Source organism: Tetranychus urticae, chromosome 1 (genome assembly GCF_039701765.1).
Source record: "Tetranychus urticae isolate SD_2017Ah chromosome 1, NJAU_TeUrti_SD_1.0, whole genome shotgun sequence".
Lineage (NCBI taxonomy): Eukaryota > Metazoa > Arthropoda > Arachnida > Trombidiformes > Tetranychidae > Tetranychus > Tetranychus urticae.
The window spans coordinates 7,617,789-7,639,994 of record NC_142958.1 but is presented as its reverse complement, the minus strand read 5'-3'; the positions used below and the strand labels follow the sequence as shown (position 1 = coordinate 7,639,994).

Sequence of the window (22,206 nt, the reverse complement as noted above, 5' to 3'; positions counted from 1 at the left end):
AACGTTCCGCGCCTCAATTTTTTGAATTAAAACAACTTTCAGGGACTGTTATAGAATTACCAACTGTATTTTCCTTAAGATAAAATTTTTTGTTTTTCTTACAACTTTGCTTCTTTTGTAAACATTTCTTTTTGAATCTGTTGTTTCTTAAAATATAAATTGCTAAATTAAATTTGTTTATTTTTAATTAACAATATATCCATATTGTCAGCGAGTTTCTACTCTATTCTTCAACCCTTATGACAGACTTGTCTTACCTCTGGTCAACTTCTGGTTCGACATTATCGCTCTGAGCTTGTGAATGGTTGTTAAGCTTCAAAACATCAATGGATTTCACTTGTAGTTAAGGATCGGACACTAATTTAAAAATATACACTGGTTAATTCGAATGCTTGATCAACTGGTGAACAGTCTAATGTAATCGTTGGTTTTCAAATGTTGCTTTTGCTGGATTGTGTCTAAAAATGTCTACCCACCCGTGACCATGAAACATTTTTAATAATTTACCATCACATGCAATCTTTTGATTTCTATGGACTGGTGAGACAATCTAAATTGTTTGTTGTTACAACTACTTGACAAGATGACGGAAAGCAAATGATTCAATTTAAACAACCCTTAAACTAACTTTATGAAAGGTATTGCTATGTTTATTCTTGATCCTATTAATTTTATAAATTGTCAACTCATCGACAGTTTATTGACCAGAATAGAATCTAATGCATCTATGAAGGTATTTGCATTGGCGTCGTTTCTAATTGCGATCTCACTTTTTGTTTAAATCTATTGAATCGCAACAAGTCTTGGGTTTATATACTGCTCAAGATTTGAAATATCAAGAACGATAAATACCTAATGAAGCTTTACCTAGCTCATTCAATAGTTATTGTCAACCTTGGATATTGTTTTTCGCTACCTTGAATGTGAATTGAGTCTTTTTTGTAATTTAATGAAACTTCTATTGTATCAGAATCAAACATGCTGCTTCATTCGCATTATGACAAGTTTCCAATGTCTTAGAATTTGTTAAATATCAATATTAATCTTTTTATTGATACCATTATTCCTTTGGATCTACGTGATGACTTTTCAACAATTCAATCGATTTTGGTGAATTTAATGATGATATCCAATATCTTTAAAATCAAGATCTTTTCAAAAAACTGAAAAAAACAAAAATATTCTAACATGTTGTTGTTTTTACTCATAGTAACCAAGTAACTAGATACATTGGCAATAGTTACCTAGTTACTGCTTTAGCGCGCATATTACAGATTCTGTAAGTTACTCAATTCTGACAACAGTTATTAATTGAAATTTTCCTGATGAACATTTGTATCTCACAAATTTCAAGTGTAAAAGTATTGGCTATCACTTATACAAGCAATCAAGTTAACCGAAAGAGTAGTTGGCGTGATTGTTACCATTAATACATAGGGAAAGCTTTGCTCGTTTGAAAGCCTTCTGGTCTCCATTGTTCAAATTAAACATTGTATTTCAGTAATATGACTCCCAAATCTGTTGTCAGTTGTCATACTATTTGATTAACTGTTTACTTGATGGTTTGAGTTATAATATTTTTATTTTCATTCCGCTCATTTCCAAAGTATAGTTTTAATTTGGTCAATCACAAAATTAGTAAGTTTCGTTTGTGGCACCATTTCATTTTTGGATTTTGACATTGGTAGACAATTTTTGTCACCCTACTTTTGTTGCTCATTTCAGTTCCAATGTTAATTACCTTTTTCCATATTCTCTTTTTTAACTAGGTTACTTTCCAATGGTATTTTATTGATGAGTCAAGTCTGATTTCAACTGGAAATGTTTATGGTTAACCGGATTCACTAGGATATTTCATTCGCCATCCTTGTAGACGCAACACTCAAATTTGTCCACTTGTTTCAAGCTTTACTTGGTCTGTTTTTTTCTATGGTGATACATCGATATTGTGGTGATTTTCTGAATCATATATCATATAATTGGAATCCTATCAAACCAATGCTTCATCTAAAATCATCGTCAGGTTTGTTTATAATCAAACTACACTTGTGTATTGTCAGCTATTGGGTTGTCATATTGTCATTATTTTGTGAGTAAATTTCATTTCTCTCAAACTATTGAAACCCTAGAGCGAATTGTTGATTGGTAACAATCAATATAAGCCATATCAGGTGTAGTTAAAATTAAAGTGTCATTTAACTGCGTATATCTGGCAAACATAAATTTAAATTATTTTCCTTTTACTTCTACAGATTTGTCAATGCATCTAACTGTACCATCACCATCAACTCGAATAGTAGTGTAACTTGTACCTTGGCAGATAATGTGAAATCTTTTATGAACATTTTCATACATTCATCTAACAACCATTTGAAACCAATTTGATTTTTGCAGCGTTTAAATGTGCAACCAAATCGGTTCAGACGATGAATCAAATATAATACTGTTGCAACCATTTTGAGGTGAGTGAAACCATCATTATATTAGTTCATAACACAATGTGTTTACCAGTGTGTTTCTGCTAAATATAATGATTGATGATAACAAATCAACGAATAATACATGGAATCGTTGAAAAAAAGATAACAATTCTAAATATAAGAAAGTTATTATATATCATAAACCTTTAGACAATTGAGGTTGAACGTAGTTTCTCACTTAAATACATGATCAACAATAGATGAATCATTAAAATCATCTATGTGAATAGTGTCGATATTATTTGTAATTGCATTTCAACATTTCATGTTTATTGTTACTTTTTTTAGTGTATTGGTCATCAGCTATACTTGAATGGTGTTTGTCATTTTTAAACAACTGCAAAGGATTTGATGAATTGAGTGAGACTTGTTTTGTTTGTCAAAATCACTCACAAATAATGTCAGATATATACATGCAAGATATTAGAATGAAATAGACAGATCAGAACTGAGTGGCCTCTCTTCATTATGACTCTTGCGCTATTCATTTTTTCCTCTCTTTTTTCCCTATTTCACCATCTAAAAATCTTACTCCATTGATCCATTATTTGAAGAAAGAGAGAAAAAGAAAGAGAAATAGACTGATAGAAAGGAAAGGATATCAAAGAGTCCAAAGAGAAGAAAACGAAGATCGAGAAAAACATAATCATTGGCAGGCATAAACATACCCATTCAAGTCTTAATTTTTGTTTATCTATTTGTTTTTAATTAAACGTATGCGTGCTTCAAAATCATTTCAACTAATTTTAATTTTCTTTAATCCATGTTTCCACCATAATCTACAACAGGAATAAAAATAACTCAACTAGTGGTCATGTAATCCATTTGGTTTCCATCAAGCCTTTAAGGTCGCATTGATTATACCATAAAAGTCACCATACCAAAACAACTCTACCAACATCAACAATGTCCAATTCAACAGGAAACCCTCATGGCTCTAATGCAGGCGGAGGAGGAGGAGGAGGTGGTGGTGGTGGCGGCAGTGGTGGAAGTGGTGGAAGTAATTTTGGTTTAATTGGTTTTGGCACCTTCTCCATTGGAGCAAGTCACGGAGGCTCAATGGTATCTGTTGGAAGTAACTCTGGTTCTCATGGTGGTACATCGTCAAATGAAATGGCCTCTCACTCATTTGAATCACGAATCGACAAGATGAGACGGTTCATTTCATCACCATTAACTCGCCGTAAATCAACTTCTCAAGCATCAACTGAAACAGCTCCTCCATTATCATCAACATCATCCGCCAAAAACCTTGATAGTCATCATTCAAATAAAATTTTCGGTACACCCATTGAAAAGCTTACCCATCAACGATCATTCAATGAAATGTCATCATCATCAATATGCTCATCCTCAACTCACCTATCTGCTGCATCATATTGTACAATGAGATCAATGTCCACTTCAGGATTACCTGGAAACCCATTCTCCTCTCCTTCCTCTTCCTCTCCACTTTCATCATCCACCATCAACATGGGTGATTCATTGGTCTTTGGACAGGCCAGTTTACTTTCCTCTTCTCGAAAAGTCGATAGCGAACAAACCGTTCCCTTTGTTATCACTCGATTGTGCCATTATATTGAGGATAGCCAGGGTTTAATGCAAGAAGGATTATTCCGTACAAGTGGAAATGCCAGATTGATTGAAAAATTGAAAACTTCATTTGATTCCAATGGTGATGCTCCCCTTGAAACTGAAGGTGATATTCCTTCAGCAGCAGCTTTACTCAAACTCTTCCTACGAGAGCTTCCGGTTCCCCTGATACCTCAATCAATACACTGTTTATTTCTAGATACGGTTCAGGATACTCTTAATCGTAAGTCTTTCCTGTTCATCCATTTTAATCTCAGGATTACCCTTAACCCTTGAATCAAGCTCAAAACCATAATCTCTTTCAAGTTATGACATTTCTTGCAATTACAAAACGCACTTCATTTCACTTTTGCGATTGTGAATTTAATTTTTTTAATTACAATCAAAAAGGTTTCTCTTTTTTACCCAACACAATATTTCGACCTTCCAATCAAATTGTATTTCAAACCATTGTTAAATCTTGGCTTAAGTACAACATATTATTGATTAATTTACCTCATTTTCAGCCAATTTTAATATTTAGTAATTGCTAAAATTTTCTCTCTCTCAACACAGTGTCCAATAAATTAGCTTTCAAATTAATCAATAATCCAATGGTTAACAGTTTTCCTCAACTCACATGTTTCCCATAAAATTTGACCAGTAACTCATTTCATTTAAAACAAATTGATTCACTTTATTGATTCATTTTATCATTAGATTTTTTCAATCAGCTGCAACTTTAAAATCCTGATTCATGAAATTGAACATAGATTAATATCAACATAACTAATCAAATTAAATAGAAACCCAGCATTTTATTGAAACAAATCAAAAACATTTTTTAATAAAATCAACTCATGTTTCATTTTTTCAACGACCGTTTGAAAAAGACTCAAACTGTATTAAAATATCGATATATTGATACAAATGATAAAAAGTTGAACTTTTCCTGTTCCAACCTGAGCAATCTTTGACACAAATCTAACCAGTAAATTGTTTTATTGTACTCTTAATTATCATCATTATTACCTTTGCCTTTACCATTGCAAGGATTGATTTACCTGCAACCCTTAAAAACGTGATTTTATTGATAAATCAATAAGAATGCTAAAAATTCAATGAAGAAAAATAATATTTGATTGAAACATTATTTACCAAATAATTAAAGATCAGCCTCAAAAATCAATACAAGATGAAAAGCGAAAGATTGTCGATTAAATCATAATCAAGACAATTTCCACGCTTTTCAAATTATCATCATAATACCTTTTCTTATTGTCAATTTCATGTCAATTGACAATTTTCATTTCCCTGAAAAGTCTGAAATAGTGAAATGGTGAAAATTTTGATGCTAAAGATGAAATTGAATGAAAAGCAAAATAAAATCAAAATTATTTATAACCTTAATCGTACAAACTCTTACAATATTATCTTATTTTTACCTTGTATTACAATTAAATTGATAAATTACATGTCCATAGTAATTTAATTGTTTCTTGCTTGTGACCTACATCCGGTCATCTTGATCCACTTTCCTTGCTTCCGTATCTTCAATTATTGACTTTCATTGTCATGTCAACATTTGAATCTCACTTTCCATTAACGACTCAATTTTTGTTTCCATATTCAATCCTCAACCAAAATTAACCAGTTTAACCAATTTTCAGCTTCAAACGAATTAATAATTTCCATTTAATCCATTCTTTTCCGATTAAACATTGAATCCAAAAATGTTGACAATTCTTGCCATTATGAAGAGAGGAAAAAAGTAGCTTAAGCTTAATAAAAAGGTCAACTGATCATCTTTTGCCTTTCCTTAAATGACCTTTCCTGACATTGTACATTTTTGGTAAATAATCATCTGATTATCAAGTTTACTGATAACTCATAACTGTATTTCATTATTATTATTGTGATAATATTATTTCTCATTTTACCAAGAATCAGGTGCATGAAGTAACAGAGTTTGGTCAATCCAAGCTCTCTGTGTATAAATATCCAGTGAATATCTTGAAAATGATAATCATGGTGATGAAGAAAAAAAATGTTTCAACAGATCGATAAATAACCTTAGCCATTAATTTGTTGATGGCACTGGAATAACTCCTTTTACAGCTCACATTTTAACTCTTTTTGTTTTATTGTCATTGCTTTCTTTACTTACTTCTTGTCCCATCATTTAAATTGTTTTGATTGATTTCTATTAAATAAACTATTCTCAATTGATCACTGACCTATTTGGTGAAAATAATTAACTTGATCAATTGTAATTTCCATGTAAATGCCTGTTTAAATAGTGACTTGGAAAATTAACATTTCATGAAAACAATCAAGTATTTTCATCAATTTTTCGCTCTTTTGCCTTTCATTAACCCAATTTAAAAAGCCAACTATTCAAATATTTTGTTCATCTTCACACATATTTAATTATACGTGTTTTAATGATCATCAGTTTCAATCTGAGACTAAAAATAATATCTTTAGTGTCTGAGAGTTGATTGGAATCGACTGGAAATTTTGTCGTTTTACCAGAAAAGATTGGGTTAAGAAGCATTTTTAGAGTTGATAATCAATGTTACTCGGAATATTAAGGAAATATGAATGAACATTTTAAACATGAAATAATCTTGAATGTTATTTATTCTGAATGCAGTAATAATTGATGGAATAGGAATTACAATAATTTCATTTAAAGGTCAAGTTGAACTTATTATTATTGATCTACTTACATAGCCATTTTTGCCAAATATTTCATTATTAGCTCCATCAATGCCATTACGAATTCGTTAATCATTTTCATCATTTTGGCCATTTTAGACATCTGCATATCAGATTTACCACCAAAGCTGGATAAACTGCTAGCTCCACTGGCAGAACTGAGACCAGGCATAGAACCACCAGAAGCACTAGAGCTACTAGAATCACTAGAGGCACCAGAGCCATCATCAGAATCATCAGAGCTACCCGAACCAAAGGCATTACCTCCAGCACCAGCGAAAGAATTGGCATCATTCGGAAACTGAGCTTTTGAACTTGTGATACATAGCGATAAGGTTAAGAAAAGCGTTAAAGTAAGAAGGGAATTCATTTTGATGAGAAGTTAATGAAGATTTTGTCAAGTCAAATTGATGATGAGACAATGGTTTAGACTCTTTATATAACAAAAAAGAAGTGTTTATTTATTTCCAGCCACATGTGCTTGAATGCTGAGTAAATTGTTTCACCGTAATCATCAATAATCATCAATTTAATTCAATTCTCGAATGAATGACAAATTGACTGTTTAAAGCATCGAAAAGTTGATCTATTTTTCATTTGCATACTAATAGAAGACTAGATCATTGGTCATGAAAATGCGTTTTAATTGTTGGTCATTTCATCTTTCAAGCATTCAATTTCAATTGAGATTAATCTTTATCGAATCGTCTTTTTTAGCCTTTTGTTTATCCAATAGCTCGATGACCAAACAGAATTAATTGAATATTTAAATTTTTCATTCAGCAAGTGCATCTACTTAAATTGAATCCTGTAACTTATTGATTTAGCCAATTCTTTGTGAGCAAATATGAATAATCTAAAATCAGAATAACCTAATAACAAGCTAATTAAATGAAAAGCCTAAATTGTGAACAACAACAAAAATTGAAAGATTGTTCTCGTGCAAAATTAAGTGTAACTAAACGTAACTAAATGTTATAAACTAATTTTTTAATTGTATATTGATTGTCAATTTATCCGTCTTTTCTTGAAAAATAGATGATTTTGTTTATTTTCAGGAAAACGCAATTGAATAGCTGATTAATTGCTTCTTGAACAGTAAATAAAGCAATTAACAAAATACAGTTGCAATGAATTCACTTTGAAATGTATAAAATAAATTGGTGAATCTTGTCAACTTGAGGTCAACATCAAATTTGAATTCCTGGTCAAGCATGAATGTTTATTATTGAATAATGGATAAAAAGAGCATTTTAATGCTTTTAATCTTGATTTACGTCTTTTATTGTAACCAGCTGATTCAATATTAGTCAAAGTAAATTTCAACTTAGCATTCAGTCCAAAAGAGGAAAAGAGTTTTGTTCATTTCAAAGCTATCTTTATTCAGATATTCAATGCTTATTTTTTGAGCCAAAAATTCAACAACAATGTATTAAGTTTGCTTTTCATTATCAAAGTTGAATACAAATCTGGTCATATGCAAGTCTTTATTGATTGCCATGAATTATCGTGTCAATTAATGATGAAAACAAGTTCTCAATTTCACCAATTACAATTGTAGACTAATTGCAACCATTAAGACAACGTCCATAAGACTATCAAATTAATGATAATGTGTGTTCGCTTAATCTTTAAATTGTCAACCCTCTCTTAATCAGCCAAATCAATCATGTAAGTTATTTTCATTGCCAAGGTTTTCCAATCAATGGATCACTTGATTTTAAGTTTAATATTTCTGGCAACAACAACATTGAATTTAAATAGATTTGTATAGCTTCAAAAATGGCGCAAATCAATTAATGGTTGAAATGGTAAACTAATTGAACCCAATTTTAACCAGATTTACCTTTGGTTCATCTTTTGCATAAAAGCATTGATAAAGAGTATGTACTGAAGATGAAAAGGTTTGTCTTGTTAACCATTAGCTTTGAAGGTCTTTTTTCACCCAAATTTTTCCATTGAGAAGATGAAATGTAAACAAGTTCATGTTATCATGTAAACCCTTGAAAAATGACTTTGAATATAAGAAGGCCAAAGTTGACCAGAATTGTGTTTAAAAATGTTATCGATTGATACATTTAAAGATGTTCCCATTGTCCATCAGCTTATCAAATTGTTTAAAAAGATTCAAGTTCTCATGATTATCATTGATTCACCTGTAACCCATTTTCATTTTGATTAATTTACAGAGGGAAGTTTATACAATAAAGATGCTTTCATTGGACGTCTCAAGATGTTGGTTGAAAATTTACCTGATGAAAATTATTTTCTCCTCAAATATTTATCTCGCTTTCTTCATCAAGTTGCTCGCCATGAAACTTACAACCGAATGAATCCATCGTCTCTTGGAATCATTTTTGGACCCAACATTTTCAGGTAATTTATCAGTGAATACACATTTTACTTTGTCCATCCAAACATTTATAAATAACAAGTGAACACCAGAAATAACAATATCCAAACAATTTGGTCTCTCAATGTTTCTCTATTTACTTTCAACGCAATACTTATCCATGAAAGATTAACCTTTCATGGTAAACATCTTTATAATGATTATTTCATCTGAAAAACATTGAAAATGTTCAATTTAGATTGAAGAGCTTCTATAATGTTACAGCTTTTCCTGTTTCCTAATTTGTATTGACAAAAATATTCTCAATGTTTTTCAATAAGACAATCATTTTTGGCAACAAAAAGTGCTATTTTTTTTCTTCTTCTCATGTACACTTGAATAGATTGTCTGAAAATGTTGAAAATCATTTATGATAATCAATCAAACAGTTGGCCAATAATATGTAATTAACCTTGACTCAACACCAATCTGAAAACAAAAAGGTAATCACAAATCAATGATTACCAGTTGGATTATGTCATTGAGCGTTTCACAATAGATTCAATAGTTGCCTTCAATCGCTTAATCTCGTATTAATCTTGACAAATCTGGATTATCAACATTTCCAATTTACAGCCATTTATGCCATGTATTTCAAGTTTAGCCCTGTTAGGCCTAAACCTCCTTACCTTTAATCAATGGTTAATGTTGACTTGTGTCGGTACAACAATCCAGGGTTAATCACAAATGATAGATATGATTATGATTATCATGATTTTGGATTCTTTATGCTGGGAAGGGCATGAAAATATGTATCCAAAATTAGACTCAAGTAGAGAAAAAGAAAGTCAAGAGAACAAAAAAGTGAACCCATTTTTTGTGGGTTTCTGGAAATGCTATAAAAAGCAATCTCTTTGTCTTACCCTTTTCCTAAATGCTGGATGGCAATCAATAGATATCATCTTGTAACCATAACCAAATAAATCAGAAATTATCAAAGAAATTCATTGATTTAGTTGATCAAATGCTGTAAATAAAATAACAAATACAAATGGCTTTATTTCAGATTGTTTCACCGTATAAGCTTGCTCTTTAAACAAATGTTCATTTTTGAAAGGATTCCTTTAATATCTCATGCAATAATTATTCAACAATTTTACTTCAATCTTGTTTTACTCCTTTCATCATCTTACTCACTTATCTCTCTCTTCTCATCTTCCTTGCTCTTTCTCTGACGTTATCATCCCAATTTCCCTCCCACTTTTCATCTTCATCTTGTGAGCAAATGAATTTTTTTCAGCAAAAAAAAAGAAAAACATTTTTCACATCTTAATATTTGTAACTGTCAAGTTAATTACAATTGACATTTCAAGTTATTCATCGATTAACCATTTTAAATCTCACTCGTTTCTGGTTGTTTGTTGATTTATCATTTCTTACATCCATTAACCTTGCATTTGAATATTTATTATTATTTGTAGAAAGTTGAACTGCTATTTACTCTTGTTTTGTTTTCACTGTTGTTTAAATGATCATCTAATTTTACCCTTTACTTTTCTTTCTCTTTTATCTTTTCTTGTTTTCTGGTTCCTTGGATTTCTCATTATTCAGAGTTGCTGCTGAAGACTATAAAGGATTACGTGAACAGTCTTTAACTAATCAAGTTGTTACGTTTTTTATTACTGATTACGAGGCAATATTTGGAAAAGATTCACCAGACAACGAAGAATCAACCAATTTATTAACTAACCAAGATCAAGATTCACTGGAAGAAACCCGAAAACTGGAGGGAAACACTAAGGATAAAGTTATTATTGTTTCAATTGAATCAAATGATTTACACCAGATGACAGGGAAACATCAAGGTGAATCATCATTTTGTTCATTATCATCATCATCATCATCACCCTCAAATAAAACCATAATGGCAAAAGAAGATGATGTCAACAATTTGGACAATGTTTCAGCTAAAGCAGCTGAAATTAGCTTATCTGGTGATGACCATTATACGGCCCTTCAAATTGATATACCTCCAATTGATTGTGAACCTTCTGATAGTTCATCAATAAGTCCAAACACTTTTGCTTGTTCAAGTATTTCACCTTGTCCAGTTGGGTCAAAGGAATATCTTTTGTCTATAGATTCATCAGCAACAGATTCAACTGCAACTCTACCAACAATTACACCGAAAAAGACGCAACCTCAACCTTCGGAAGGTTTTAAACGGAAAGACCGTAAATCTGTCCTATCCTCGTCTAGTCCAGTTATGAGATCAAGCTCAGAGGAGAGGAAACCATTTGCTTTTCCTGATCAAATGGAAAGTAATCAGGCCAATCAAGATGTTCGCCGATGCAACTCGTATCAAGATGTTAGTAAAGATGATCATAAAGAACTGACATTTTTATCTGATCAACAACACCAAACATTCAAGTCTAACAATTTATCCTCCGATAGTGTTACTCAATCGCCTAGACCTAAAAGACGAGAAACTGAATCAGTTAAAGCAAGATTGTCTCGGTCAATTTTATCCTTTGAATGTAGACCTACTTCCCTTGATTTAAGTGGCAGATCAAACTCTATGGAATCAAAATCAGAGCCAATGATGCGGAATAAATCATCCCATATTTATACAGAAGATTCATCATCTAAACCTTTAACATTGAACGAACAACCAGTTGACGAGAATAAATCAAAATATATTCCATTATCATTTTCTAAATCTTATTCCAAAGGTTCTCAACAGACCAACACTGAAACCAGTCATCACAATGTTGAGAATCGCCAGATTTCATCTTGTCAATCATCCCAACAATCTGAACCAGATTTATCCAGAGCATCATCATCATCAAAAATACCATTAACATCTTCATGTTCCTCTTCATTACCTCACATTGATTTGAATGCGCTGCATAAAAATGCGGAAGGTGAATCAGCAATGGTTTCTGATTTAAGGTACAGTTGGTCACCAGTTAATGAATCATTGTCTACTGAAAGTCTGATAGATGCAGATAATGGTGCTTCTGATGATGATACTTCAGAAACTCAATCAGATCCTAGATTGTTGGATGCCAAATCTAATGAGCCTGTTCAAAATGCTGCCATTCAAATATTGCGTCGCCGTAATACTTATGAGGCGCCTTTATCTCCTAGTGCTTACAGAGGTTTCTTGGGTCAGCGAGCTCCACACCTAGATCATACTATTCCACCTTCACCTCCGGGTGAACAGGAACACCATTTTCAGAGCTATAAAGCTTCATACAACCAAGAAAGTCAGGCTGTTAAGGAGGCAAAGCGAAAGATTCATAATTTAAAGCGTCGATTAAAACAGTTTGAAAAAGATTTCGAAAAAGAAACTGGATATCGACCTTCTCATGAACAAAAAATGAAATCTGATGTTGCCCAGCCTATATTATTTGAATTGAACAAATTTCGTAAAATATTGCGTGAATGCAAAGAAGATGCTAGATTAACACTTGAATTTTATGGTAAGTTCATTTCTATCAAGATTTAATATTCCTGATTATTGTTAATTATTATTAATTTTATCTCTTTTTTTCACTGAGTCTAGAAGGAGTTTTCAATGAGATGCAAAGAAGCTTAAAAGAAAGACGATGTGTTGTCGGCAGGCCTGAAACAATTGAGGAAATGAGCATTGATCAAATAGTTGAAGAGAAACTTGATTTACAAAAGTCACTTCTCAAATATGAAAGTGTTTTTGGTCGACCCAGTAGAAAAGAAGATCGAACTGTGATGAAACCACTTTATGATCGCTATCGGACAATTCGTAATTTGGTCGCTAAAATACCTAAAAACAAAGAACCCACTGATTTACAGCCAATTTTGGAGCATGTTGCAATGAACTTTTCATCGCCATCTCATTCACCAGGAAGTTCATTGGATGCTAAAGATGAAAGTGATGAAGATATTAACAATAACAAGGAGAAAAAATTGGATGGATCAAGAAAAGGAGAAGTCAAAGGAAAGAAAAAAGACGATGATAGTGAAGATGATGACGGTGATGAAGAAGAAGAAGAAGAGGGATATGACCAAGAAAATAGTAATAATAATGCTAATCTTAATAGTAATAATGTGAATAGTGATGACAATAATAACCAGGTTGTTGTTGATAATAATAATCCAAGCAAATTTGAGCTCACTGATAGTATTACAAGGACTCAGCCCAGGCCTGAAGCAACTCACCAAATTAAAGTGAAGGAATCGAGTCTGTCAAGGTACACCAAAGTATCTACTTTAGCCGGTGAAAAACTTGCAGTTCCCATCTCTTCACATAAACTTTGTCATAATCTTCATGAGCTTCCTCCAAATGAACTGGTTAAAGAATTGGCTGTTGTACGGCGAGAAAAGAATGAACTTCGTAAAATAATTCGTTCCTTTGAAGAGGAATTTAATCGGACTCATGGGAGAAAAGTTAGTGATTTAGAAAAATCTCAGCTGGATTCTGTATACACCAATTATAAGGTAATGGACACAGAAAAAGAAAGTCAATTTAACTCCTTTGTCCTCAACTGATTCAATTACAATCAAGAGTTACTTTTGTTGCTTCTTTGCTTCATCCAACATGAAACATTTACCTGCCAAATTCATGATAAGTTGAGTTATCACGATAGCAGTAGCAATTTTGTGTCTCTTGAAAAAAAAGAAGTAGCAACAAGGTCGCATCACTGTCAGCATTATATTATTTCCGTATTAACTATTAATAATTTTCCTGTCTCAGCGAAATGTATATATTTAGTTTGTTTAGGCTATTACATGAATTATTATCTTTAAATTTTCATTAATATTAATATTAACTTTATCACCATCAGATAGGAAAACATGATTAATAACAAGCATGAAGTTTGCAGTTTTGTTTTTGTTTTTACCTTCTGGCTGATTCATCGTCTTGAAATAGAATTTGAAAGCTCGTGTTAAATGTGTCTGATGAAATAATTCTTGGCTGTTCAAATGATTGACTGATTGTTGTTTTGTTGAAAAACACAAAGCAGAAATGAAGCAAAGCGAAAAAAACAAAGTGACGATTCATTGTTAATCTCAAACTTGCTCTTGACTCCTTTCAACTCTGATTGAGCCATTAAGAATTTAGTCTCTCTCGTCTAAATTGTAATCACTAATGTTACCCCTTAGCAATTAATTTTGGCATTCATTCCAATTTTACTCTTACCCTGGAATCAGAACTCATTTTCCTTTCTCTCGTTGCGTCATTTGTTCATTAAGGCTTTTGCGCCCTTGACTTTGTTTTGTTAAGCCTACTTTTCAAATCCAGACAACCTTTTAGGAATTTTTAACTCATTTCTAATCTACTTTTTTCTTTCTCTTCACAGGCTTGCAAAAAGAAACTCAGATTGCTCGAGGTTTTCATCGAAAAGTATGAAAAAAGAAAAATGGATTCATAATCGTCACGTTGATTTATTATTCATAAACACAAAGGAAAAAAATTATTCATTGTTGATCTGGTTTTACTTGGCTTTAATTTTAGCTTGTTCAACTAAATACTGTTTTAAATATACATATATATATAAATATATATAAAGATGTTACCCGTGAAAAGAACAGCAAATTTACAAATCTTTTATCATTCACTGAATATACTATATTATGTATATAAAGCTTTGTAAAGGGATGGAATCCAAGTGATGCTGATTATGGTACAAATCATATTTGAAAAAATTTGTTTCGCTCTTTAATATTTGTCTTAAATTAAATGATCTCTCCAATAATAAATTAACACTGGATGGTGAAGCTAAACGTTTAAACCAAATGATGGATAATAATTTTATTGTATATTTTATTGTTGAATGGTTCAAAAAAAAGATTACGAACAAAAGATTATGATTTGTTTTGAAAATGATCAAAAATATTGATGAAGATGGAAAAGTAAAGATGATATTGTAATGTAAAATTAAGAATGAAAGATTCTATTTGAAAATTATATTGTTTTCTTTTCGCAGAAAATAATGTACAGAAAATCTGATAAAAAATGGACACAAAATATCTCTTCGAATAAAATTGGTCACCATCTTTCAATGTAAACTATAATGTTATAAAATGAAAGATTGGCTTTAATTAGAGACATCACATGTCATTTATTTATTTCCCGTGATACATTTTAAGCAAATTATGTAATTCAAAGTAATTGTTCATGATATTTTCACCATTAAAATTTGGCTGGCGAATAACAGTTTCTTGAAGTTTAGTTCTAGACATTTGAATTATAAAATAAATAGGACTCTAATGTTTTTGAGTGCAAATTTTAAAAGTTTCTTGATGATCAGATCTTAAACATAATGGGTTTTGGAATGGAAATAATTAATACCAACCGCGTCAATCGTCAATATTGTCAAATCTTAATCGCTTAGCCATAGATGAAATATTGTCTCCTTGTCTTTTACGTTCTAATCCTGTTTGAGGTTTCTCATCTTGAGATTTTGTCCGAGGCATGAACTGAGGCTGTGTTGGGGCTGGTTTATTGATAAAATAGGGCATTTTCAGAGCTTGGCTGCATGTACATCGATCGAGTGGATCATATATCAACATTTTATTCATCATTTCAAGAAGATCATCTGAAACGGCTGTAAATATATCACGTAAAGGAGTTCCAACACAAGGTTTGAAGACCACAAAATCGGGTAAGTGTTCAACGTTCTAATCAATTGAAATAAATGTAGTTCAAGTATTAGAAAAATAAAGAAATGTGAAAATAATCAAAGTTCTTACAGGCCAATTGTGTTGATTTGGAGTTCCCAAAACTTGAACAATTTTGTCCAATTGGTCTAAATCAGTTTCTCCAGGTAGAAAAGGTCTTCGAAGCAAAAGCTCGGCGAGTATACAACCCAATGCCCAAATATCTACACCGGTTCCATACATCCTGGAACCGAATAGAAGTTCAGGAGCTCGATACCAACGAGTAACAACTTGATGAGTATAAAGTCTAGTGGGAGATCCAAAACTTCTGGCAAGACCGAAATCACCAATTTTTAAGACACCATTTCCATCAATCAGAAGATTGTTGGGTTTCAAATCCTATCAAAAATTCAAATTGAAATCATGATAAAAAAATTTCAAACCAATAGGTTTAATAAATTCCGAGAAAACGGAATATTAAGCTGTCCAAAAATATCTACATATAACTTACACGATGCAATATCCAATTTAGATGTAAATATTCTAAGCCTTGTAAAGTCATTAACATGTAAGATTTGATTATAGCTGGTGTTAATATGATACTCATGTCTTTAATTATAACCTCCAAGTCAGTTTCCATAAAGTCAAAAACCAAGGAAACATTTGAACGATGTCCAAAAACATCACGAAGCTGAATATTAAAAGATATCAGGCATCAGATAATTAGTCAAAATAATAGAATTTCTTTATCGAGAATAATAAAGAAGATTACTAAAGACGAAATTGAGTTTGTTACTTACACCTATTATATTTTCATGGTGAAGCTCTTGAAGTAATTTAATCTCACGTAACGCAGTTCTATTGATACCATCTTTAGCCTCAGCTCGTGTTCCTAGTTTAATTTTTTTCACGGCAACCATGGTGTCATTCTGATTATCACGAGCCTTGTAAACAGTGGCAAACTAAAAAGATTGATAGATGAAAAAGATAAATAGGTAATAGGCAAAAATACCAAACCAATAGGTATTTGCTTAAAACAGTAAAATATTTACCTGTCCTTCTCCAAGATATTTGATCTTTTCATAGCGGCTTTTTGAGCTCATAGATGGTACCATGATTTCAAAGATTAACTGTAAACAAAATAAGATTAACAAAGTTTAAGAACTAACTAACATTGATTGAAAACAACAAACTACAAAAGACTCTTGAAGACTCTCATCAAAACACTCATGGCAGTCAGCAGTTAGAAAGTTGTCCATTTAAATTTTTCAAATTCTGGCGCTTTAGATTTTGTAACCACCAGTAACCGACTAGTTTCTTTTATTCAACACAAGATGGCATCTTGCTTCAAATTTTGAATAAGGATTTCGGTGAAATCAGTTCGGAACAAGCTGGTCAGAAAGTTTTGTAGTTAAAGTATTTTCCTCGTTTTTTTAAAAAGGAATCTGACTTTTATTAAAATATCTTTTAATTGTTGACAAATCGTGCTCCCAAAAGTTCGGTGCTTAAAGTGGCCAAATTTATAATTTCTGTGCAATTTTACTTTCAATGTTGACTCATTCGGACGCGTTATTATTGTTTTGATTATTAATGGTGCAACATGTTTTTTTAGTAAATAAGTTTCGAGTCCATTGGTCCTACTTCTGGTCATTTAGCTTTCATCATTTTAGTTCAACTTTTAACCCTTGGATCAGCGATTTGCGTTTAATGGGATTCTAATTTCCCATTTACAAAATTGTATCTTTAAGTGTCTCTAGCTCTGCCAATCAAAGTGACTATCAAAACCGTTTTTTCATCATTCTGGACTGTCTTGAACAATTTTGGTATAATTGTTGTAGAATAATCAAATTTTAGTTTTATTAAAATAGTTTGCCATGGAAAAAGGTAATACAGTGAATGTGAATAGTAAAAAGGCGGTTATCTCGGCTGGTGACCATCTTTTCATCTTTATTAGTCCAAAACAAATGTATCCATTGAAAGTTGTTCCAAAAGAAACTTTTCAAACTAAATTTGGACCAATTAAACATAATGATTTGATTGGAGTAAAATATGGAACCAAGTTGAATCTTTCAAAAGGTTGGGTTTATGTCCTACCATTTACTCCTGAACTTTGGACATTAAATTTACCCCATCGAACGCAAATATTGTACTCAACAGATATAAGTATGATTACTTGCCAGCTTAATTTAAAACCAGGCTCAGTAGTCATTGAATCAGGAACCGGATCAGGAAGTTTATCGCATGCAATAATCAGAACGATTGCTCCAGATGGTTTTCTTCATACATTTGACTTTCACTTGGCTCGGGCAAATGAAGCAAGAAAAGAGTTTGACGATCATGGATTAACAAGTTTAGTTAGAGTTGAAAATCGAGACGTTTGCCAAGACGGTTTTGGACTGAAAGCAATTGCCGATGCTCTGTTTCTCGATTTACCTCACCCATGGACTGCAATTCCGTTCGCATATGAAGCAATGAAACCATTTGGTGAGATTGGAAATGAATCCTAAGAAAATTTTAATTTAAATTTCTAACAACAAAGTTTCATTGCATTCTTAGAAATTTTGTGTTTGGAAAATTTATGATAAATTTGAGTATCAAGAAACTAATTTTTCCTATTTTATATTTCATTTCACCAGGTTCAAGGATTTGCTGTTTTTCACCGTGCATTGAACAAGTGCAGAAAACGGTGCAAGCATTACAATCGATGTGTTTTATGGACATTGGAACTATGGAATTGGTTTCAAGACCGTTTGAAACGAAACAAATGAAAATGGAGAAATTTTGTTTCACTGAAACACCTGAAAGTGAGAGTAACACAACGAACGATGTCAAAGCTGTCCCATCAATCCAAATTGCCGGCCACACTGGATTTTTAACATTTGCTACAAAAATTTGAATATCATATCATTATAGCCTAGAATTACCATTTGTGCGAAATTTTTATTTCGTTCAAAAATCCCTTTTCATTGTTACCACAATTTAATTTATAATTGTTAGTAAAATTGAAAGACTGAAAAACATGTTTTACTTAAGCGATAAAATATTTACATATCTGTTCGCTCCAAAAATTTGTCTCTGATTTTGGTCTTCTGATGGCGGCTTTCTGAACTTATGAAGATGATACCATAGTTATGAATAAGGGAGTAAAAATAGGAATAAGATAAAAAGTTCACACACAGATTCAAAACAAATTACAAAAACCTTTTGTCAAAAGGTTTTTGAAGACTTTATAATGAAAAGTTCAGCTGCATGGAAGCTTTCATTTAAATTTTCGCTCCGAAAATTTCTAATGTAACTATGACTACAGCCGCCAATTATAAAAATCAGATTGAAGGAATAACAATTAAGTCTAATTTTAATCATGCAATCATTAGAATTGTGCATTCAGATGAAGTGGTGCGTCAGTTGCTTAGTTTCTTCAATAACTATTGGAGTTTTCAATATGAGAAGCTGAAAATGATTTTTAATAATCCATTTAAAGACTTGCATCTGATCGAATCAATTTACTTCCTAGAAGATCTAATCTTTGTTTGTTTCGTTTTAATTCATCCATTAGATGATCATATTTCACTTCTGAGGAAATATTTTAACAATGCTAAATCATAATTATTAATTGCTAATAGCTCAGCGTTAAAACGCCCATGGCTGATTCAGTCAAGTTTTCATTTTTAGTTTTAAATTTCAATCTAATAAATAACCAAGTTTTACAGATGACGAACTCTTAATTATCTCTGGAACAAGATTATCTGATAATTTTTTAAAATTACTGTTTTACTTTTGCTTCTTTCGGTTAAGATTACGCCTTGAAAGGAGAATGAACCCGAGAAGGTTGTCTGCAAAATATTGTGTCTCTAGACTGCAACAAGAGCGCTTGAACGACTGTTCAACCAAGTTTAGCTTTAATCTCGTTCCCTCCTCATCTTATTATTTCGTTACCTCTTTTAAAAATGTTCAATTCTGATTAATGATGTTTACTGCTTTTTTAATTAAATCCCGATCAATAGAAGTATCATCAGAAATCTTATTCTCTCATCTTTCTTACTAAGAATACACACATCTCTTGGTTTCAGCTGTTGTTTACGTGTGTTAACTCTTTGTATAAATTCACAGTGTTCAAGTGGCTACAGTTTTCTTTATTGTTTAAGTCTTATTATTCTATTGTTATCACTGGAATTTTGTTTTTATTATTTGATGGTATAATCTTTGTTTAAATGAATTCATAGTGTTCATGATTGTTGTTTATGATAGTCACCGAAATTTATAAATCAAGGTAAGTTTCTTCCTGGTTTCTTTTCTCACGTTAACTGATAAAATTTTGCTTTCTTACAAAGGTTAAATATTTGATTTTAAATGGAAGCCATGTCATCGGAGTCCAGTCCTCTTTTGGGACCAAAAAAGAAAGAAAAACGTAAAAAAGGATCAAGACCTCGATTTGAAGAGTTGACTGATCCTTGTTCCTCCAAAGGTTGGTTGATTTTCACTCATACACATTGTCAGCTGGGTGAAAATTGGTAACATTTATTCTTGATTATCGTCGTAACTCAATCTCAATCTAGGCCTGAGAATGTCTTGTCCATCTTTAATGGTATATTTTTCATTGCCATGGTTGTTTTGTTACGAAAGATTTACCTCTATAATTCAATCTCGTACTGCAATATAATGAACTATGAAATACATATGATAACAGTCTGTTCAACATTTATCTTTTCAGAAAGTGCCTATTCGGATCAGGATCCAACACATTATGGCTCAAAACACGAAAACCCTCCACCCTATTCGGTTGAAGATGTATCCCCTTCTGCTCCTCCACTGCCTCATCCACCAGCTTCATCTACCGATGTGCGATTAAGAATTCCAGAAGACCCCAGCTTGACAAGCAAAAAACAATTGATCCGCCATTCATATTCACTTCTTGCTGGACAGTGGTCTCTTTTCTCCGGCTTGACACTTCTTCTTGTCGAGATGTCAGTATTAAATTGAATGCATATTTAATATTCAACACGAATTGCACTTTCAACTAATATTTTTGTTATTTTATTACAGCCCTCATTTGCGAAAAATTATCCGTAAAAATTTTTTCGATAAGCTATTTTTGACTTCATCATTTGGGTTAGTTTCTTTACATTTTCCGTATATCTTCCAACTACTTTAATGTCAATAACAAATTCCTTATTTTTTCCATAGATTCCCATTGGCAATACTTATGGTTGTTTTATTCATTTTCCCAGCCCTTCGACGTCAATTTGCATGGATTACATTACTTATTTTGGTGCGTTATTGAACAATTCCCCGTATAGTTGACAATTTTTTATACTAATTTAACTCTTATTTCATATTACCTTTACAGACTGTTTCTATGAGTCTACTTTTGGCCTACGTGGTTAGTATTGAAAGTGCAACTGCAATGTTTTATACCACTTTGAGTGCAGATGTCTCCTGCTTCGGTGTCATTGGTTCTACTTTTATTCCTCGTTTCGACATTTCATCATCTAAACTAGCACTTCTTGGTATGCCATTGACAATGCTGTCAAGTAGTGCTGCAATATCTTCTTTAACGCACTTGAAAGTATCAAAATGGTTACCAGCATCATCCGCAGTTACTCTTTTAATGTGTCATCTTGCTTATAATACAAGATCGATTTTCAAAGACAATAGGCTCAACTTGAGCCCTAACGAATATGCCTTTGCTGCGTCAAATTTATACCTCAATTGTGATCTTGTAAAGTGGATAAAGGGACGCTCTTCATCGTCCAATTACCGATCACTTCCAGAAATATAGTCATTCAAATTCCACCATTCTTTTGGTGTGAAATAATAAATGCATTTTTAAATTTACAGAGCTTAATCAGTAATATTATTGCAATTTAAATGAAAATTTAACCAAATTTTTTAAATATTTTAAATCTATGTCATTGCATTTAAATTGCATTTGATTTATTTTCAATTGAATAAATTGTTAATTGAATAAAATGAATTCAATGTGCTCAATTATTTCTTGATGTGATGATTTTGTTTCTAAATTCAAATGTTTGCCATTTACAATGAATCCTGGAGTTTTTGCTAAAAGAGTAATAGTATCTGGTGATTATATCAACACAGTCAAAATTTACTTGACAATCAATCGTTAATTTATGTAAAAATAATAATGAACAAATTTAACAATAAAAAAATAAAATCTAAATTACAATCTAAATTTAACACACCATTTTTTTCTTTAAATTCATTCGATCAGCTTCAAACTGTTCATTCTAAATTTAGTTCACTTTGCTTTCTAATCAACTTAACCAGTTTGAGTTCAAAAAAGCAAAAGCAAATAAGAAAAAAATTTAATACCAATTAAATTCACACTTTTTATACAAGTTATCGAGGAGTAAAAACTGCATTATTACCGATTAAACTGATAATCAGTCAGGCTCACTTTATTTACCCATGACTACAAAAATCGATTGAAGTTTCGAT

General features: G+C 31.8%; 4 protein-coding genes across 6 annotated transcripts; 3 read left to right on the top strand and 1 right to left on the bottom strand.

Moving 5' to 3' along the window:
* Window positions 1–91: 91 nt before the first annotated feature.
* On the top strand, window positions 92–15,196 carry LOC107367265 (protein FAM13A). 3 transcript variants are annotated; one of them, XM_015934956.3, is made up of 8 exons: window positions 92–638; window positions 1,770–2,023; window positions 2,253–2,462; window positions 3,269–4,296; window positions 8,963–9,149; window positions 10,717–12,590; window positions 12,674–13,584; window positions 14,448–15,196. In XM_015934956.3, the coding sequence occupies exons 4-8, from the start codon at window positions 3,387–3,389 to the stop codon at window positions 14,517–14,519; spliced, it is 3,954 nt and encodes a 1,317-aa protein (XP_015790442.2). In that variant the 5' UTR covers window positions 92–638; window positions 1,770–2,023; window positions 2,253–2,462; window positions 3,269–3,386; the 3' UTR covers window positions 14,520–15,196. The 3 variants fall into 3 exon arrangements, with proteins under 3 accessions (XP_015790442.2, XP_015790441.2, XP_015790440.2); XM_015934955.3 differs by lacking the exon at window positions 92–638 and adding an exon at window positions 1,333–1,684; XM_015934954.3 differs by lacking the exon at window positions 92–638 and adding an exon at window positions 1,499–1,638.
* On the bottom strand, window positions 15,126–16,975 carry Cdk7 (Cyclin-dependent kinase 7). The gene is made up of 5 exons (XM_015934959.3): window positions 16,800–16,975; window positions 16,548–16,709; window positions 16,259–16,438; window positions 15,841–16,146; window positions 15,126–15,768 (listed from the first exon to the last, which is right to left on the bottom strand). The coding sequence occupies exons 1-5, from the start codon at window positions 16,860–16,862 to the stop codon at window positions 15,448–15,450; spliced, it is 1,032 nt and encodes a 343-aa protein (XP_015790445.1). The 5' UTR covers window positions 16,863–16,975; the 3' UTR covers window positions 15,126–15,447.
* A 146-nt stretch (window positions 16,976–17,121) lies between these two features.
* On the top strand, window positions 17,122–18,815 carry Trmt61 (tRNA methyltransferase 61). The gene is made up of 2 exons (XM_015934960.2): window positions 17,122–18,231; window positions 18,384–18,815. Exons 1-2 carry the CDS (start codon window positions 17,622–17,624, stop codon window positions 18,641–18,643), a joined length of 870 nt encoding a protein of 289 aa, XP_015790446.1. The 5' UTR covers window positions 17,122–17,621; the 3' UTR covers window positions 18,644–18,815.
* A 1,038-nt stretch (window positions 18,816–19,853) lies between these two features.
* On the top strand, window positions 19,854–21,721 carry LOC107367394 (protein lifeguard 1). The gene is made up of 6 exons (XM_015935094.3): window positions 19,854–20,017; window positions 20,079–20,212; window positions 20,459–20,711; window positions 20,791–20,856; window positions 20,932–21,016; window positions 21,095–21,721. The coding sequence occupies exons 2-6, from the start codon at window positions 20,098–20,100 to the stop codon at window positions 21,524–21,526; spliced, it is 951 nt and encodes a 316-aa protein (XP_015790580.1). The 5' UTR covers window positions 19,854–20,017; window positions 20,079–20,097; the 3' UTR covers window positions 21,527–21,721.
* Window positions 21,722–22,206: the final 485 nt, after the last annotated feature.

Excerpts from the sequence above, each read along its gene's own strand:
- LOC107367265 (XM_015934956.3), top strand. The coding sequence starts at position 3,387 with ATGTCCAATTCAACAGGAAACCCTCATGGCTCTAATGCAGGCGGAGGA. Across the intron at positions 9,150-10,716 it reads TTTGGACCCAACATTTTCAG|AGTTGCTGCTGAAGACTATA; the intron begins GTAATTTATCAG and ends CTCATTATTCAG. Across the intron at positions 12,591-12,673 it reads ATTAACACTTGAATTTTATG|AAGGAGTTTTCAATGAGATG; the intron begins GTAAGTTCATTT and ends CACTGAGTCTAG.
- Cdk7 (XM_015934959.3), bottom strand. The coding sequence starts at position 16,862 with ATGGTACCATCTATGAGCTCAAAAAGCCGCTATGAAAAGATCAAATAT. Across the intron at positions 16,710-16,799 it reads AATATCTTGGAGAAGGACAG|TTTGCCACTGTTTACAAGGC; the intron begins GTAAATATTTTA and ends CAATCTTTTTAG. Across the intron at positions 16,147-16,258 it reads TAAATTGGATATTGCATCGT|GATTTGAAACCCAACAATCT; the intron begins GTAAGTTATATG and ends AATTTTTGATAG.
- Trmt61 (XM_015934960.2), top strand. The coding sequence starts at position 17,622 with ATGGAAAAAGGTAATACAGTGAATGTGAATAGTAAAAAGGCGGTTATC. Across the intron at positions 18,232-18,383 it reads TGAAGCAATGAAACCATTTG|GTTCAAGGATTTGCTGTTTT; the intron begins GTGAGATTGGAA and ends TCATTTCACCAG.
- LOC107367394 (XM_015935094.3), top strand. The coding sequence starts at position 20,098 with ATGGAAGCCATGTCATCGGAGTCCAGTCCTCTTTTGGGACCAAAAAAG. Across the intron at positions 20,213-20,458 it reads TGATCCTTGTTCCTCCAAAG|AAAGTGCCTATTCGGATCAG; the intron begins GTTGGTTGATTT and ends TTATCTTTTCAG. Across the intron at positions 21,017-21,094 it reads GGATTACATTACTTATTTTG|ACTGTTTCTATGAGTCTACT; the intron begins GTGCGTTATTGA and ends TTACCTTTACAG.